This window comes from Miniopterus schreibersii, assembly GCF_964146895.1.
Source record: "Miniopterus schreibersii genome assembly, chromosome: 1".
NCBI lineage: Eukaryota > Metazoa > Chordata > Mammalia > Chiroptera > Miniopteridae > Miniopterus > Miniopterus schreibersii.
This window is the reverse complement of record NC_138101.1, coordinates 149917696-149932451: the sequence shown is the minus strand read 5'-3', so window position 1 is coordinate 149932451 and position 14756 is coordinate 149917696. Positions and strand designations below refer to the sequence as shown.

At 37.3% G+C, this 14756-nt stretch overlaps 1 protein-coding gene across 2 annotated transcripts in view; it reads left to right on the top strand.

Moving 5' to 3' along the window:
• Positions 1-14756, top strand: part of ATP8B4 (ATPase phospholipid transporting 8B4 (putative)) — a 189160-nt gene that overhangs the window by 106991 nt on the left and 67413 nt on the right. For both annotated transcript variants that reach the window (XM_081140667.1, XM_081140668.1), the window contains 3 exons: positions 4898-4986; positions 7482-7678; positions 11959-12167. In XM_081140667.1, the coding sequence (XP_080996793.1) occupies positions 4898-4986; positions 7482-7678; positions 11959-12167 (495 nt within the window). The remainder of the gene's footprint in view (positions 1-4897; positions 4987-7481; positions 7679-11958; positions 12168-14756) is intronic.

Here is a 14756-nt window from a genome sequence, read left to right as displayed (position 1 = left end):
CTTGTTTGAAAAGACTGATTCAGGACTATGGTTCAGCTACAGCATGTTAAGCTAGGACAGCTGCTGTGAACCACGCAGGGCCAAGTTTTCCTTCATAAGGTTGGCTCTGTGGGAAAATGCTCCTACGTTGAAGGAAGTGGGGTGGTAGGTTGAACAGGTCTCCCTCTGAGCAGTATAACAGAAAGTTCAGAGAGTTTGGATTGGACCGACCTGGGTTCAGACTTGTTTACCAGCTGTAAGATGTTAAACTTTGGTTACTTAAACTTCCTAAGCTTTAGTTTTCAGCTCTAAATGGGGATGATAATACGTACATTAGACAGTCATTGCCAAAGCTCAGTGAGACAACGAGTGTGGGGACAGGATGCTAGGCAAGTGTTGTTTTCCTTTCTTCCCTGCTTCTGCCTTCTTTCGGCATCAGTTCAGATGCATAGGCGGAGAGTTGGGAAAAGTACTGCTCTGTGGATCTTGGCAGGGGGAAGTGGGGGAACACCCTCTTCTTTTGTGATGTGGCCTGGGTGTTTCCTGGTGGCAAGCCTTCATGAGGCAGATATTTGTAATGCAGAACATGCCTCCATTGACTTTAGTCTGGGCACAGAGGATGACAAAAAGCTTAACTAGAATAATGGCAGGCAGAGGAAGGGTTGGTTTCATCAAGGTCAAAATTGCACAGATGAATGTCTCAGAACCCCTAAGTCTTGAGACATCTAACTTGGGAAACCAGTTCCAGGGAAACACCTAGATGTTCTGCGAGTTATCCAAAATAAATTATTAACTATTCGTTCTATATTATTACTCTAATTATACTTACCATTGAGGATTGTGCAAGGAATATAGTCGAGACAGACATGGTTTACTTTACAAATGTATAATTTATGAGGGTCTAATGTACATTAACAGCTAGGCCATGCCTCCGTGGTAATGACTTTTTCTTTATGCCAAGAGAGGAGAAAGTCTTTTTTCTGAGGGTTGGAGACTTGTTCATTTAAGGAGTCCACTTCATCTTGACACATAGTAGGTTTTTGTGCTGGATGTCTTCTACCTGCCCCTCCAGATCTATTGTCACCCTTTCCCACTATTCTCTCTAGCCTGGAGGCTGAGTTGTATGGATTACACTCACAGGTTTCCTCGAACTTTGGTTTTATTTGGGCTGTGTCATTGGGGGTCCCTGGGAAGAGATAGATCAAAGGAAGAAAGAAGATTGAGATCAAGGGATTTACTCTTCTTGACTGTCTTCCTGAATAGTCACTTCAAGTTACTTGGGTCCCTCAACATAAAATCACTCTTCTTTTAAAGGCTGCAAACTCTACATACCTCTCTCTGTTAAGGTCCAGTAATCATAATCTCCCTTCTTCCCCTCCCTTTGGCTTAGATGGACACATCTTAATTGCTGCTAAGTCCTTGGTTACTTCATTAACTTTTTGCCTTCCCTATACCCCCATGCACACTTTTGTGTAATCTCTTTATAAATAAACCTTTCTCCAATTATCCTTGTTCAATGTGTCATGTATTTCCTGTTTGGACTCTAAATGAGTCATAGTCTTAAATACACATTGATTGAATGAGTCAGTGAATTAATGAGTTAATGGACTATTTCATATAATTTTTAAAAAAGATTTTTAAAATGGATTTTTAGAGAGAGAGGAGAGGAGAGGGAGAGAGAGATAGAAACATCAATGATGAGAGAGAATCATCAATTGGCTGTCTCTTGCACACTCCCTACTGAGGATGGAGCCCAAAACCCAGGCAAGTGCCCTGACTGGAAATCAAACCCTGACCTCCAGGTCCATGGGTCATGCTCAAGCACTGAGCCACTCTGGCTGGGCTATTTCATATAATTTTAAAAATAGTGGTCAAGAGCAAGAGATTTAGAGTTAGCTAAATCTGGGTTCAAATTCTGGCTCTGACACCTACTAGACAAGAAATCTTAGGCAAGTTACTTAAATTCTTTAAACCTCAGGTTCATTATTAGTAAACTAAGGATAACTAATTTGTTGGTTTGTTTTAAACATTAGCTGAGATAATAGATAAAAAGCATATATGTACATTGCCTAACACATATCAGGTGCTTAATAAATTAATTCATCAAATGATTATTTATTGAGTGCCTACTATGTATCTATGCCTATTATGTGCCTACTATGGTAATTACTCATTTGTGTTTGAGAATGTGAACAAAACAAATACAGTCCCTTCACTCATGTGGTTTTGAGTCTGGGAGGAGACAGAGACTTTAATATCAAACAATTAGAGTAATGAATATATAAGCACATACCAAGATAAGTACTTTGAAGAAAAAGAACATGGACTCACAAAGTATATAGTGCAGGGACATGAAGGGGAAGAGCAAGCTAACTAAAAGACACATTGTGGGTAAAGGACCTGTTGCAGATGTAAGGATGGTGAGGTAAAACATAAAACTTAAGCAGGCCAGTGTGGAGCATGGAGAGCAAGGAGGATAGGAATTAATGAGTTCCTGGAGACGTGGATGGGAGCTACACCATGTAGGACCTTGTGGTCTATATCCAGAATTTTGGTCTTTATCCTAAGAGCATTGGGAAACCATTGCAAATTTTCGAACAGATGGTATGTGTTTATGTATTAAATTTTAAAGGTTCACTTTTGACTACAGTGTTTGTAAAGTTGATAAATAGCAGGTCCTGGAAGAAATGTGTAATTGTGGTGGGGAAGGAGGAACAATATTAATTAGAGTCGGGGGCAGAGTGGATTTAGGGAGACATAGTTGCTAGGCTTTTATTATAGTCCAGTTGAAAGACGAAGGTACTTTGGATTAGAGTGTGAGTCATGAAGATAGACTAGACTCTTAGGTTTCTCTCAGCTTTCACAACTGGATGGGAAGTGATGCCCTTCACTGAAATGAGGAACTCTGGAGCATGGATATCATGGATGCTAGAGATGGACATACACCTGGAGATTACAAATGGGGCTGGACAAATGCCACTTGAGAAGCTTAAGAAAGATTCAGGTGTAGATATCATATAGGCAATTAACATATGCATTTAAATATGTCGGTTTTTAGAGCTCAGAGGAACAATCTGAGCTGGAGATATACATTTGGTCTATAAATGGTCATTGGAATTGTGGTCTTAGATGAGATTGCCCAGGGAAGGTGGGTTGAAAACATGGAGAAGATGGCTTATACCTGAGTCCTAATGAATCCCAGTATTTCATGGCTGGGTACAGAGTGGCGGTCATCATGGAACACAAAGAAGGAGCTGCCAAAGAGGTAGGAGGCAAAGCAGGAGGACATTGTGACCTGGAAGCTAAAGGAAGAGTGTGCTTCAAAAGGATGGAATGGGCAACAGTGTCAAAGGCTGTTGAGAAGTCGAAGAAGGCATAAAAAATATTGATATAACATCAGATCTGTCTGAGTGGAATGACTGGCCTAGAAAGTAGGTTGAGTAATGAGTAAGAGATGAGAAAACGACCACTGTTGAGTATAGACTAGTCTTTCAAGAGATGTGGCTTTGACGGCAGGAAGAGGTGTGTATATCAACATTTGTGCTGTGGATATATTTAGGTAAATGCTTAAAAATCCATTGAATGGATTATTTGCTAGTCTCTGTGTGTATGTATGCTTAAGAAATGTAAATTTTTAGCACAAAACCGGTCTGTCAATATTTTAATTTTTAGCAATCACAAACTTTATTTGCCCTTTGTGATCTTTACTATAAAAGAAATATTTTTCATCTTCATTGTCCACATGATTTTAAGAAATGATTTTGAGAAAATGTGGGTGCCTCCTTTACACAGCAGTGGCTGGGAATAGGGCACTGGGGTACAGTTTTCAACTCAAGGCAGTGAATTGTTCTGAGACTCAATCTTTGCTTCAATTTGCCTTCAAGGTAAATGAAAATCTTTAAGGATGTGCTCATTTTTCCCTGACTTTGAAATTGAGTATAACTGTATGTGTTCCTCCCCTCCTTTCTTTCATTCCTCCTCCACTCCTATATTAAATGGCTCCATGAATTGAAAATAATCATGGGAAGATGATATGGAGAGGGAGCGCTAGAGAAGTCAGGCATAATTAAAATTTAATCGCTTCTATTTAGCATCTTCTATGTCCACAAAAAATCTCTTTAACAATATATTCTAACATTCTCCTCCATTAATCACCTAATAATCTACCTCTAAGGCAGGTAATAATATTCTTAGAATTCCTTGAACAAGGCACTTAGTATATTGTGAGATAATGTATGATAATGTATCGTATTTACCTGAAATTAATCTAACACAATATTAAAATAATTCTTATTTTAAGAATATAATATGTTAATAAACAACATATTATATACACAGTGTGTAATACACAGTAAAGGTTTAAATTATTTGCTCATGTATTATTTGTAGTTATTCTAGTTTCTGTATTAAAGGCATCTCAAATCTTTTTGGGAAACAGAGTCAGAATTTGATTTTTTATTTTAACTTTTCATTTTTGATGTTCGTGTCCTGAACTGCATTTATTACTGCATTCTTTTCTAACATTTTCAAATTATTCCTCACAATGGTTGACTTAATTATTTTTAACTGCTCCAAACTACAAGCATATTTGTACACAGATTTTGGAAAAATAGCATTTCTTAAACCGTTCAGTTACAAGTCCTGTCTGGATTTATTTTATTCTGAGGAGACCAACACTCCTGCAGTTTCCAGAGTTGTTGGTAAGCCACCAGTTGAGAATCATATACAACTTTATAATGGCCCTTGCTTGCTCTTAATAAAAGTTAAATTATTTTGAAAAATACATTATTTTCTTTTCAGGTACATTTGGTATGAATAGGAATCCTTCCTCTTCCCCCTCTTCTCTATCATAATCATAATCATCATCATGCTCTAATCATTTCAAAGTTGTTATTAAAAAAATATATTTTTTTTGCAGGTCCTGACACTAAGCTAATGCAGAACAGTGGTAAGACAAAGTTTAAAAGAACAAGCATTGATAGACTGATGAATACTCTAGTACTCTGGGTAAGTTACTATAACATAATTAGTCAATATCACTAGTCACTGTTATCTCAATATATTTTTTATATCTTGCTGGGAATTCTTTCAGAAGTTTACATTCTCCTTGTGTAGTTTGCATTTGGGGATTCTGCATTTTGGGCCCAGTTATATAGCCCTCTACTTTCCAGATTATGATTTCTCAACTATTGGTAGAGTTTCTTGTGAGAGGTAAGTTAGTGCTTATGGAGGCTTCATGGTCTTGCAAGTTCTCCATATTCTGAAGATTTGTTTTTGAAAAACAAAACAATTTTTAAGGTAGTTCTGTTTTACTTTTGCTCACATCCTCTCTGCATAGCTTATGGACAGGACCGATTTCATAAGTGTGTGATCTGTTTAGTTACACAGGGTCCTCCCTCTGAAGGGCCTCACATTTGTTATTGATCTGCTGTTGCTATGTACGTGTTTTTTTGTTTTTCTTTAGAAATTCTTAATAAATTTTGAACAAGGCGGGGGGGAGGGGGTGTCACACATTTTCATTTTACACTGGGCCCTGAAAATTATGTAGCTGATTGTACGCATGAGTCTTCTGAGGCCTGTCACAGTTCTGTTTCATAAAGGCTTCTAAACTTTCTAGCTCATAGTTATCCCTTTTCTCTGAGTTTTTTTTCTTCTCTAAATTTTTGAAATGATTTCCTCTACCACCCATTTATTAAAAACAGTCAGGTATTCCTTGTCTCCTACCCTTTTTTCAGTTAGTCTTGCGCTACCTCAAGCTGTGGATCTGATTGTTATCTGATTTTTCATGTAATATTGCTTTCCCTCCTTATGTAGGGGTTAAGTTTCAGGACATTGACTTTGAAATATAAGGACAATAACTTTGAACCATGTTCCCCCACCTGTCCCATCACATGCTCACAAACAATGATAAAATCTGAGCTCAATATTTATTTGTTTAACAGATATGTAATAGTGGAATTCTGAATAAGGAAAGAAGGAAATGGACTCTTATTTGGGCACAAAATATTGGCCAGGCTGTTTTACTTTCAGTATTATCCTTAGATTTTTCTCCAGCCACACCTGTCCTCTTGGGGCAGAATCAATTGGTCAAGGGGACACGCCCCTCTCCTAGAATTTCCAATTTAAATGACCCTGAGCTCACGTCTACGGTTTGCATGGGAATTGTGTATCTATCCACCACCGAGTAAAATTACTGGGTTGTGAAGCAAGGACTGTCCCAGCTTCTTGTACTAGAAAATTGGATGATCCATTGGGGAATTAGAAGCCGAGTCATTAAATTTGAGCATTTAATGTTAGTATCACCAATTTTAGTGTTCTTAAAGTAATTCAGTTCAATGAATTTGTAGCATCAGCCATTGAAAGAAAGAGGATACTGTGTGAGATAGGTACCAAACTGGTATGATTTCAGGGGTTCACAATTCTACTTTTCTCTAATACATGGTTTTCTAATATACGTTAAATCGTCTTCCCCCAAACTTCATCATCTTAATGTGCCTATTTTGTTCATGAGAGAAAAAAGAAGAAAGCAGTCCTAGAACATCTGAATATTCTTTTATGAAGGAGAAAGGGAATCGGAGAGAAAAGCATTCCTATTCTCTAGCCCTGCTCCTCCCTCCACAGTGACTGGTCTCATCTCCTATAGCCTTATGACATTGAGCGGAGCAAAGTCGCCCCGAACACCGTGTTCAGTTCAGGTCTTACCACCACGTTCACTGACTTTGTGTTCTTCCAGCTTAAAGCTGGAATGTTGGGCTCACAAGGGACTGATTTTGCTGTCTTTCTATTTGCTCTACCTCAGAATGTTTGCTTTGCTAATGCCGATACTAATCACAATGTAAGAGTTGGCTAATTTTCTTTTCACAAAAAGGAAAGTATATATGTCATGAAATCTTTTAATTAATCCTTAGCTTTCTTGCTGAACTTAGGTAAATATTGTGCAGGTAGTTCTGTAGCCAAAAAACTTAACCAGTCTGGAAGAGTCCTTTATCATTGATACTTCTTCCTTTTGCTTTTGTGCCTTGGGTGATTATATAACTTACCTTTTAAACAGGTTACTTTTGAAGAGGGAAGGGAGGAACACTATTAATATTACATCTGGACAATAGATGTAGGACATATGATTTTCTTTATGTAAGCCACTTAAACATATGCATTAATTATGAATTGAGGAACTAAAGCTTCGTGACCATGGACAAATTATATAATTTTTCCGTGCTTCCCCTGTATTTATTTATTTATTTTTTTACTAGTAAAGTGTAAAAATGATTGTTTCTATCTCAGGACCAATGGGAGAATTGAGAAAATGTATGTAAAATATTTAACTGAGTTCCCTACATAATGATGTTAAATTTTACTTGCATGATAATGATAAATAAGTAGAGCTTTGTATAACTTACTTTTCAAATGACAATTTCTTGGAGTTAAAAGTGTAATTATATTGCATTGATATGACTAGTTTTGAGTTCAAGTTAACCTTAACCAGACTTCTCTTCTCATTTCAGATTTTTGGGTTTCTGGTATGCTTGGGAATTATTCTTGCAATAGGAAATTCAATCTGGGAGAACCAAGTTGGGGACCAGTTCAGAACTTTCCTTTTCTGGAATGAAGGAGAGAAGAACTCAGTGTTCTCAGGATTCTTAACATTCTGGTCATATATTATTATTCTCAATACAGTTGTACCCATTTCATTATATGTGAGGTAAGATGAGAGTTTATACTTTAGTGAAGCTATTTCATCAAAACCCTTTGTTTGCATAATCACTTTTGTTTGTTTTAAAATTACAACAGCGAGATAGATTTCTTGTTCTGTTTATGATCTGCCACATCTGTTACAAATGAAGCAACTAAGCTGGTTAATCTGTTTAACTTTTACATTTTCAAATTACAATAAATGCATTTTATTTCCTTCTTCAGTTAGTTTTCTCATGAATCTTTTTCCTTGGAATGTATGGACTATAATATAATCTCATGCAACCTGATTGATTAGAATTGAGTTGATGTCGGGTAAGAAAGAAAAGAATATTGGGGGAGATCTATGATGATGGTGTCTTCCTGCCACTAGTCTGGCTCCAGATACCTGGATTCAGATCCTACTCTACACTTACTAGCTCTGTAAATTGGGCAAGTTAATTTGGCTCTTAGTGCCTCAGTTTTCTCATTTTAAAAATAGAGAAAAATAATAGGATTGTCTGAGGAGTAAACAAACACGTAATGCTCTTAGAAGAATGCCTGACACATTGTAAGAGCTTAATGAATATTAATTTTCCCTGCTATTATTTGTAACTATAAATGAGTACATGAAGGAGTTGAAATATAGTTGGTGGTGCTTAACCACTGTTAAATAGAAGTATGATTCATAACTTCCACTACAACTTGATTTGTCATTTCTAGATTTGGCCCTATAAACTAGATTTTGAAACTGGTCTGTCTCTCTCTCCCTGTGTGTATGTATAAATAGATATACACACATATATATACATACATATATACACACATATATAGATAGATATAGGTATGTACACACCTCTCTCTCTCTCTCTCTGTACATAAACATGTATATGTATAGATGTGAGTGTATGTGTTTGATAAGTTGGCCCTAGAGTCTGTACCTGAGACATTCTTGATCCTAATCCTACTAAGACTGAGCCAGACATTCCCAGAGATGCTGGAACCAAGAGAAGAGTTGGTTGTTTGATTTTCTTCTTCATCATCAGTATTTGAACAATATATAAAATCACCAGCTCTAAATCTCCACTAATTTTTATGAGCTTCTTTCTCGATCTTTCCAAAACTCTAGCTACTATGAAGCAATGGAAGTTTAATGCACAAAATCCACCCTTGTTTTGGATAGCGGTCAGGGAACTGAAATGTCACGTAGTGGGAAATTGACTTGAAGTGGTGGCATGTGGCCATAACACCACAAATTGCTTTGAGCCTTCTGGAACTGTGGTCAGAGTGGGCTCTATTTAAATGGTATCCTTCAGTCCTATCTTTGATTCTGAGGACCTCTCAAGCTTGTATCCAATTATAAAGTCTGTAGTAAATCCTGCTCTTTGCCACTACAGCTATGGTCAGCTTTTATAGCTTTCCTTTTATGTCCTAAATGAATAATAAATGCTCATAGTGGCTTACCATTAGTAAGTGTGCAGCTTCATATGTCCTCAAGAAGGAAGTATATTCTATGTACATTCTTCTTTGAAGTGCATTGGCATTTTTTAATTTAATCATTTGAAAGATTGGTGTTTTCTTTTTTTTATTTTAGAGACCAAGGCTAGATTCTCAGGTTAGCATTCCTTTTCCTTCTAATGTGTCCCCTGCAGTGGTGGAAAGAAAATCTGTTTGGAATAGTCCAAACTCAGGTCTGGTGCCACCAATACCTGTGTGACCTTGGAGAAAGCACTTGGCTTCTCTGTGCCTGTTTGCCTGTCAAATATGTGCTGCTCAGTAAAATGAGGGGATTAAAATAATAGAGTTCTGAGTGTCTTTCTGCTCCAAATAATACCACTTTACCTTTAGATAGCACTTTATATTTTATATGAAGTACTTTCATGTACCTTATCTCATTTATGTCTCCTAAGACTCTTAGGGAGTAGTTATTGCTGAAAGTTTTTCAAAATGAGATGATTCACTCAGGGTCATGGAACTGGTTAGGGACAGAACCAAGATCCAAATCCAAGTCTTCTGACACATGGCACAGTGTTTTTCCTCTATGCCTAAGCTGTGTATGATTTAATAATCAGTAAAGAAATCACGAATAAAAAAGAGACTGGAATTCTCTGTTGGTAAGGCATAGTATTGATGAGGGTAAATGTAAACTTTGTTTTTGCTAAGTAGGAACAGTGATTCTGATTTCAATTTGGAGGAAAAAGCATTCTGAGGAATTTTAGGTTGCTCAGCCTTAAAGACTGAGACCTAGAAAAAGAGAGCTCCCAGATATTTCTGTTCGGAGGGACAAAGGCCTTCACCGGAAGCTTCCATTAGGCTTTTGAATAGGTACCAAGGATAAATTAGTGCCATCTGTCACTTGAGAATAAAAGTGCAGAATTTACTTTGAATGGTTAACAATTCCACGTGAGCCAAGGGTGTTGATTGTGGTAAGATATGTCTATGCTGTCAGTTTGTTTATCTGTAGTGCTAAACATACCCAGCTGTGGTTTTTTTTAATACATCAATTTAAGAAGTGCAACAGTTGTAATCCCAAGGAATTAGCTTTTGAGTATTTTTTCCAAAGCAATAGGAACTCATTTCCATGTTGCTTGTTTTGCCACCGAATGGGGGAAATCATTAGCGGAAAACACTAAGCGGCTTGATTATGCTAACTCCCAACACTTGTCTCCTTTCTCTATCATAAAACAAAGGGCTGAATGTTCCACTGTCTCTCTTAAATCCTCTTTTCCCAACAAAAAGGATGCTCTTTCTCTCTACAGACTATTTTAAGGTCTAAGAATTGAAATTCATTTGGAGTACTTCCATTGGCTTGTACTGCAACACAGAAGGGTCAAATCCTGTTCCATTCAGTTTGCCTGGAGTTTTCAGGGAGCTATTTTACTTTCAAATTAATGAAGCTTCCACTGATTTGCGCAGTTATGTGCGTAAGGCTGTTTTTACAGTCAGGTCTGCGCTGGCTCTGCCAAATGCCTGAATGCTAGTCTTGGCTCTGGGGTTAATTATTTATGTGTCCCGGGGTTAATCACTTAACCTCAGTTAATGTCCTTATTAATGAAATTAGTGACTATAGAGTCAGGATTCATTCATGCAATCCTGCCTGCCTGCCTGTGACAGGTAAGGCACTGGGCCTGGTTCACATGTGCTAATGCTTTTTGAGCAGAGCTGAATTAGAACAGCTATCAAGGAGCTTATAAGGAAGTATGTGTGCAGGGAAGGGGTGGTGGTGGATACAGAATAGTAAACCATAACAGGAAAATATATGAATAAATACATGAAGAATAAGACATTTATTTTTGTATCATGTGACTCTACAGAGTCATAATGTGATTTTTAGTTTGGGTGAAAAAAAGTGTTACTATTTAAATGGTTAGAAAATGAACTGGAAACATACTATATATATATTTGTTATTTCTTAACAAATAAATAAGAAATACACTAACATCTCAATAGGAAAAATAAACTAGGCAGATAACACAATTAGATAATTCCGAGAAGAAAACAACTGGCCAATAAAATCTGAAACAAATGTTTAACACACTGAAAAGAAATGCAGTAAACAGTAATTAGTTGCATTTGACTTGGCAGGTAGTCAAAGATAATTTTTAGTAATCCAATGGTAGAGACTTACATTGTTATAACCTTTTTGGAAATTGATTTGGCCTTATGTATGACAAAGATTTTAAAAGTTTATATCCTTGGCTACGGAAATTTCATTTCCAGAGTTGGAAAGTTATAAATCACCACTAGATTATAAAACAGTGCTCTTGTCCTGGTAAATGGGTAGAGTAATATGACAACACACCCCTGTTTTCACTCAATATCTATTATAGTTTTCTCCGTGCTTTGCGGAGATTCTTTCTACATCTTTTGGCAAAGTGAAGCCACATCAAAAAATGTATTGGAGGGAAAGTCCTCAACAACACATTTCTTTAGATCAGACATCTGACAAACATCTTTAATAATAGTTTCTTCTAAGATATAGGAGAGATGCCAACTAATATGTAACACAAGAAATCTCCACTGGGCCTGTTTAATGTAAATAGAGAACCATGGAAGGCTCCCTAAGGCTTTATGCAAAGCCAGCCTCTAAGCCAGCCTCTTGTTTCCTGGTGCCCTAAGGAAATGACTTAAAAAGGTGTAGGAAACGGACCTGCCTAGATGCTTCTAAAGGTCACTAGGGCCTAGGGACAGAGCATCCACATTTTTTTCTAAACTCCCAAGACTTTGGCAGACTTCTTACTTTGGCAAAGCTTTGTATCTTCTGAAGTTGATGGAGCATTTCTTCTTTTTTTCCATTTTAATGGATGAAAGTGTGGAAGTAATTCGTCTGGGACACAGTTATTTTATAAACTGGGATCAGAAGATGTATTACCCTGGAAAAGCAACACCTGCTGAGGCTCGAACGACCACACTCAACGAGGAACTGGGCCAGGTTGAATATGTTTTCTCTGACAAAACGGGCACCCTCACTCAGAACATCATGACTTTTAAAAAATGTTCCATTAATGGGAGAACCTATGGTAAGGGAAACGTTTCCTTTTTAAAATTGATATTGTTAATGGTCCTTTGAAAAATAAGCAAGCCTATTTTTTTTCTTATTAAGAAACCCCAGACCTAGCTGGTTTTCTCAGTGGTTAGAGCATTGGCCTGTGGACTAGAGGGCCCTGGGTGCGATTCCGACCAAGGGTACATGCCTCTGTTGCAGGTTCAATCCCCGGCCCTGGTCAGGGAGCATCCTGGATGCAACCAATCGATGTGTCTCTCTCATATCAATGTTTCTCTCTCTCTTTCCCCCTTCTACTCTATCTGAAAAGCAATGAAAAAATATCCTCAGGTGAGGGTTAAAAAACAAAACCCCAAACCATCACTGCTTTCTTGTTAATATGGGCACCAGCATTTAACATAGACTTAGCACATAATAAACACTCACTAAATATCTCACTAAATATTAGTTGGATGAATGTTGAATAATTTAGATGAAACTGGATTTATTAACATTCATAGATAGAGAAGGGGCTTAGACGTGATATTGCCCGAGGTTCCATTCAGTGTTCCAACTCTGTGACTCTGCTCTATGGTACTTAGTAGACCCATATCCCAAGGGGAACAAGTTCTTTTTAGTATTTTATACTTGCTTCCCATCAGCTCTGGAACGGATGTTATTTCCTGTGTTTGTGATAATTTACTATTCATTCCTGAGAATTCACACCACAGTGGGCTGCTTTGAGTGGCCAGACAAGCTGGTTCACCAACACGCAGTTCCTGCTGTATGCTTTTGTCAGGATACCTGCTCTGCATCTGGACTTAAGGCATTCTATTTATATGGGACCCTTGTCACCCAGACTTTGGCCAATTAGCAGACAGTTCCTTCTGCTGAGAGAGTAGAAGCTCTGCAGAAGGTTTCTGTCGGATTCCCATGGACTCCCAATCTCAAGTCACTGGATTCTGAGAGTCCAGTTTCTCTAAACAGAAATCTGAGGAAGTAAAGGAAATCCAAGAAAGAGAGGAAGAAATTCCCTTTGTCTCCTGATGGGAAACTTCACATGCTGCCAAACATTTTAAAGCAAGATTTGACCTTGGACAAAATTAAGAACACAAGAAGTTATTTTTATACTCTACTGCCTTTTGACCTCCCTCTTTCAACCCACCCCTGTAACCCAGGGTCACCATGGTTTCCTCACCTCTCCTCTGCCCCCTCCCTTCTCTGGTAGTGGGCCAGGGGGTTTTCAACCTGGACTCCCACAGTCCCTCAGTAATATTGTACATTTTGTATATCGCTGTCTTAACGACTAGTAAATAAAATAGAACCTTTCCTTAGAAAGTTTTTTGGAAATTATTTTCAAAGGCTTTCTAAATACTGCCTTAACCCACACAGTAGTTTAAATGGGAAAATTTTAGAGAATTGGAGGTATTTTGAATTTGGGGGCTCTTTTGAATTATTTTGCCATGGCACATATTGATAATATAATAATACCATTTCTAGGAAATGATGTTAAGGAAATTATCAGACATATGGACTAAGATTTATTTGTAGAGATGTTTGTCACAGGGCTATTTTGAGAGAAAGCCCTTGATTTTCATGAAGTATATATGCCAAGATCTTTGCAAGTCTCCAAACTTATAAGTCCCATGATAGCTTGTAATTTCCCCTGAAAAATGTAAGAAAGTAACTGAAATATTGAAGTAACCCCTTTAGATCCTTAATTTATATGCCATAATAATTTATGATGAATTCATGATGTTATTAAAATATATTCTCACTGAAGCACTCACAGAATGTTTCAGAATAACTTTTTCCTGTTTTCATACATGTTGGTCTTGTTTATATCATAGATCCAGGCCTTGGGAAATTTTGACATTCCACTCTGATTTATCTAAATCTTCTATTTTCTGGCTCAGAACTATAATTTTTCTTAGACCTCTTTAATTTTTCTTCACTCCCATCACAGCCCTAAAAGTGAGCTTTCTTCAGGGGGGACCATTTTACACAAAGACACAGTTTTGTTTTGTTTTCATTATTTAATGACTAGAACATACGCGCAGGGAGCTTGAGATTTAAATCCAGGTGCTTGGTTAGGTTCATTACTAGCTCAGGGATTCCTCCCACAGGCAGCCACATAACATCCCAGATTTAGATCTGTCCCCCAGAAAAACAACAAATAACAGTTGGTCAAGTGGGGTTTTTTTTGTTTTGTTTTTTGTTTTGTTTTGGTCATAGCATTATGCAGTGAAAAGAGTGAGACTTGGGTTCAAAAATCCACTTTGCTGCCTTTGCAGGTTTAGTTTAGTCATGTTACTTTAGACTCTGCTCTCCAGTTCACTCATCCATAAAACAGGAATGATAGTCTTCATCTGGCAAGTTTGTTATAAAGATTAGTGATAATGTAAGTGCCTGGCACAGGATGGATGTAAATAACTCTTACTATTTTTACAAGAATTATATTCCTGGCAAATAGTATTAAACCTCCAAATGCCAAGCAAAAATTAGAAAAATCTTAAAGGCCTCCATATAGAGTAAAGCTAAAGTAAATGATGCTACATGGACTATCATACAAACATTCAAAATTAGGTTCACAAAGAACTTTTAATGACAGGAGAGATTCTTATAC